Here is a 5,470-nt window from a genome sequence, read left to right on the forward strand (position 1 = left end):
TCCGTTTCAAAAATAAATGTCCACTTTTATGAAAAAAAAATTGTTTCAAATAGTTGGCTACTTCAACTTTTCAATTAATGTCCACTTTTCAATTGTTTCAAACACTAATCTCTATTTTTATTTTCCAAAATCTATTCCATGTCACACATCTTCAATTTATATTATTTATATTTTTAATATCAACTTTGTTTCACAAAATATATTTTTTTAATATAATTTTTTTGATTGGGTATTTAATACAATTAAAATTGATACAAGTATTACTTTTATATAAACATTGACTTTCTTAATGTACGGAATTTTATGTAACTCAAACTTAAAAAAATTTTATGAAGAAAAAAATAATTATTAATCTCAAAATAATCAAACGAAAAACATAATTAAAAGAAGAGTAAAATAAGTTTTAAAAATTATGATAAAGGAAAAAAGAGGGTGAAATAGTGAGGATGTCATGTGTCTGTTCAATTTCAAACTAAGAGAAGTACTCCACTCGGCTCCACTCCGATAGATACCCATCTTTAAGTGCCCCAGTTCTCTACTCACGTATTCAACACTCCAATAGATACCCATCTTTACGTGCCCCAGTTCTCTGTGATAGTTCCCGATTGAAGAGCTTGAAACCTCTGCACTCCTTCTCAGGTCTCTCTCCCGCACTCTCCCTCTCTCTCGCACTCTCCCTCTCTGGCACTCCCCTATATATACGTATATACACGCTCATATTACTTTTTTGTTCATTTCACAGCCTATTTACCTAATTGAATTCATATATTCTCCTGTGTTAGCCCTGCTTCACTGTAATCGGTAATCTCCTCCCTCTCTCCCGGTCTGTCTCTCCTTCTTCTCTCCCTCTCATTTTTTATTTTCATTTTTTAATTTATTTATTTTCATTAAAAATATATATTTTGAGATTTTTTATTATTTTATTCTACAATATATATATATATATATATTATAGACTATTTGAAATTGTATTGATAAAGATTTTTTAGGGCATGTTTTTAGGTATAGTGTTAGGAGCGGAGATACTTATGATACGATTGCGAATACGATTTATTCGAACTTGACTACGAGTGCTTGGTTGCAGAAGTTTAATTCGTTTGATGCTAATAGAATTCCTGATGTTGTTGTTTTGAATGTTACTGTTAATTGTTCTTGTGGTGATAAGAAGGTTTCTAAGGATTATGGATTGTTCGTTACGTATCCGCTTCGGCCCGGGGATAGTTTGGGATCTGTTGTGAGTGATGTCAAATTTGGAGCAGGATCAGGGGTGGATGGTGCAAATTTGTTGAGGAGGTATAATCCTGGTGTTGATTTTAGTGCAGGGAGAGGAATTGTTTATGTTCCTGGCAAAGGTGATATTTCGGTTTTTAAGAGCTTGAATTTTGTTTTATATTAATGTCTATAGAATTAAGCATCTGTTTTAGAATTATAGGGCTTTGTGTAAAGATTTATTTGGTAGTAATTAGTCTATATGTTTGTTGTAAGTTTCCTTAGAAGCTGGTAATTTAGTCTTTATAATTACTGATAGTTTTAGGAATATTTGCAAGTGTAGTTGAATTCTAGGTACTTTATTTTTTTGTTCTTATTGAACATGTATTTCTAAAGTTGTATTTTTGCTTTTGCAAATCTAAATGAAAATTTTGTACCCTTCAAATCAAGGTAGCTTATCTATATTTCTGATTTGAGAGTGCTATATATTATAACTTGCTTTATCATGGTTAATTTTTATGTTAATTGACATCTGATTCGGTTTTGTTTGTTTTCCTTTTTGCAGCAAAGGAGGTCTAACCCTTATGCTGGCTGATTTTGATTTTGTTTATTTACTATATATGAGATTTAAGGTAGTGTGGAGTCTTTATGATGTTTGAGCTTATGTTTTAATTTTACGGAACCAGGGCTTTCCACCGGAGGCATAGCTGGCATTGCTGTAGTAGTAGCAGTAGGATTGCTGTTACTTGTAGGTTATTTCGGATTTTACAGGAAGAAGAAAGCGGAAAAATCAGATTCTCAACAGCAAGTGAAGATCTTTCTACCCATGATATTCTCAAGTTTTTTGTTCTCTTTTTTCCACTTGTGTTTGTCTGTTAACATTAAATTATGCGGTACCTAATGGATATGAATTCACCTGATACATAGTATTATCTTAAAGAATTTAGACAATGAAGATTCTTAATTAACTGATTACCAGAAATAAAGAAGTTCTTAGGCACACGTGGGCTCCATCCCCGTTATGTATCACCAGGTTCCCTTGACCACCATGGTATATTTCTCTATGAGAGAAACAATAGATCACTCTAGTGTCTTCCTTGAAAATGGAACACTTTGAGGAAGTAGGGTCATATCAATCTCAATGTCTCTGCTCTCTAGTAACAAATAAGATGCAGTACACGATTTGGTATTTTCACTACATGGACGAGAGGTCTTGGAGACACTAGATGGCTTTGGTTGTGGAATGTATTCTTTTGCATCTGTTGAGGATTACTAGTGGAGCGGTGCTGTGTTTATAAGATTTCTGAGGATCTTATGTTCTTTATTCTTCAAGTGGATTCCAAATTTAGTGATAACTTAGTACAGTTCCATTGGATTAACATATGGTTAACTTTTAATTTTTGTTGCTAATTTGTGATTAAGTTTTCTATATATAAATTTGATTTACCAACTCTCTTGACTAATCTATTAATTTTACTCAATTCCTCTGTGTGTGTATTTGTTTAAGAGTATTATTGAACTTCTTGCTGATTTCTTTTCATATCCAGTAATTTTCCTATGATGCAGATTTTTCATTGTATTTACATCCTTGTAAGTGCAATTGTCTAGTACTATACAAGTAGCTGTAGTCTAATCTACCTTCTTCTGACTGTAGCTCCAGGTGGAACTTTGCTTAAAGGTGAAGAGAACTCAGTTGGGGCTTCTCCACGCCTGACATGCATAAGTGTAGATAAGTCGGTGGAGTTCTCATTGGAAGAGCTAGCAAAAGATACAAATGACTTCAACATTAGTTATAAGATTGGTCAAGGTGGCTTTGGTGTTGTTTACTACGCTAAACTCAGAGGCGAGGTTTATGAACTTCGGCAGTGATTTATGTATGATAAAAATTAATGATGTACTACATATTTAGACTATTATTATTCATTATTTGTCATAATAAAGTTCTAATAATAGTAATTCTATATATATATATATATATATCTTCTGGCATGATCTGCTCCATATGTCTTCCCAAATGATCTACCACATATTTCTACTCTACCTAAATAATCTACTACTTTACTCATCGTAGCTTAAGAATTTTTTTAAACTGGCAACTAATATATTTTTTTAGGTCTTCTCTTGCCATTTAGTAATGTGATATATAAGTTTGCCCTGCTTGTTCCTTGTAAGTATATTTAAAATCTATAGGGTCATGTTTAAGTTTTCCCTGCTTGTTCTTGGAATCTTGTTTTGCTGATAAATACATAACCAGACTTTCTTTTTCAAACTAAGACGCTTTGATCTAGAACTGGTAGAACTGACCTTACGCTTTAATTTAAATAGTCTACAATATATATGTATATCCTTGTTTCTAAGATTTTTGAATTATGTACTGACATATTCCTATTACGCAGGGCATTTAAGTTTTATATACCAGGAGGCGGAAAGAGGAATAACAGAAAATAATTTCTTTGGATTCATACGGAGGTTGAGGTATAACTTGTTTAATTAATATTTTAATTTTATTGTTGTTATATTTATTTATATATAATCAAACTTAGTGTTTTATGTATAGTGTCCTCAACAAGAAGGAGGCATATAGTGTGGTTTTTTTGTTATGAAGTACATGCATGACATAGTCATGCTTTGTCAAAAAGATATTAACACGAACTGGAAAGTGGTAAGACAAAAAATATTTGATATTGTTTTACAAACATCTAAACTCAAGATTTGTCTAAATATTTTAACATTTCCATTTAAAAGGGTTTTGGTTCAAGAAGATATACTAAGAAGGAAATGAATAAGATTCGAGAACTTTGGGCAAAAAAATTTATTGTCGAATGTCTATAATCAGGTACAATAATAACTTTTGACAAATCTAGAAAAATGAGACATACAATCTGATATATGTTGCTAATTATGTACCAAAATATTACTAACTAATATTGTATATATGTGACTATATTATGTAGGTGTTGGACTTTGCTGAGATTCTTGAGTGTTGGACCTCCCAAGCTAAATGATGATTTGCTGGATTTTTCAACGTCGATATTGCTAATTCGACGATGCCAAACGAACATTAATATTTTTTGGGAACACATTGTCATTTATTACTTTATCAAAAATATTTTGATTGTATTTAAAATTCAATGTATCGTACTTTTTGTTCAATGTGTGTATGAAAAGATAGCTTGGGACCTACTTTAATTTCAATTTGATTCCTAGTTAATTTGATTATTAGTTAATTTAATTATTCAGTTATATTTGTGGGAATGGTGGTATTTGTAAAAAGAAGGTTCAGGATATCAATAAAAACGAAAAGAATATTTTTTTTTTACAGTACTTTAGGCGTCGGTTTTATTGAACAACCGACGCCTATAACATACACATATAGCGTCGGCTTTTTCAACGACCGACGCCTTTAACATAAACATATAGCGTCGGTAATTTTAACAACCGACGCCTTTAATATTAACTTTCAGCGTCGGTTTTTTGATAAACGGACGCATTTAATTACAACTTCCAGCATCGGCACTTTATTGGACCGACGCAATTGTCCAAGCAAGAGCGTCGGTTAAATGACAATTTTGAGTCGGGCATCTAACCGACGCTAAACACTTTTAGTGTCGCCTAATTACCCGACGCAAAAAGAATATACCTTTAGCGTCCCCAACATATACCACGTTGAAAAACCGACGCTAAAGGCCTATTTTGACCATGGCTAAAAGTCATTTTTGTACTAGTGATTTGCGAAGATGACAGTGATAATTTAAAAACCCCTATGACACCACCAATAGCTAGTCAACAATCTGGAATAAGATTGGAGTCAACTAATGCACTGGGATAAGTTGTCTCAACCTCGAGTTCAGAAGAACATGATCAACCGATGACTTATAAATCGCTAACAGATATCTACAATGCAACTGAACCTGTAGAACTGGCAGAAGAAGAACTCTTGTTAATGGGGGTAGATGAGCCTTCCAATTTGAATCAAGTTGCTAAGATGTGTGAATGGAGAAAAGCAATGAAGGCAAAAATGGATGTCGTGGAGGGAAATAATGTTAGTGTTTGTGCCCTAGAGACAACACTATGATGTTTTAGTTTAAGACATTAGGATTATTAATGTTTATGTTCTATCGATTATTCCCTTTATAATTTACTAATTCTTAATTTACTGCGATATAAATGTTAGATTAATAAATGTCCTTGGAATATGATATGCAACTCTATATCTCTATGTACGTGACATAGAAATGAGATTATGAGAATAGTATCAATA

At 32.4% G+C, this 5,470-nt stretch overlaps 1 protein-coding gene across 1 annotated transcript; it reads left to right on the top strand.

Moving 5' to 3' along the window:
- Positions 1–412: 412 nt before the first annotated feature.
- On the top strand, positions 413–3,078 carry LOC141706515 (chitin elicitor receptor kinase 1-like). The gene is made up of 4 exons (XM_074509248.1): positions 413–432; positions 1,003–1,352; positions 1,896–2,017; positions 2,818–3,078. Exons 1-4 carry the CDS (start codon positions 413–415, stop codon positions 3,076–3,078), a joined length of 753 nt encoding a protein of 250 aa, XP_074365349.1.
- Positions 3,079–5,470: the final 2,392 nt, after the last annotated feature.

This window comes from Apium graveolens, chromosome 1, assembly GCF_009905375.1.
Source record: "Apium graveolens cultivar Ventura chromosome 1, ASM990537v1, whole genome shotgun sequence".
Classification (NCBI taxonomy): Eukaryota; Viridiplantae; Streptophyta; class Magnoliopsida; order Apiales; family Apiaceae; genus Apium; species Apium graveolens.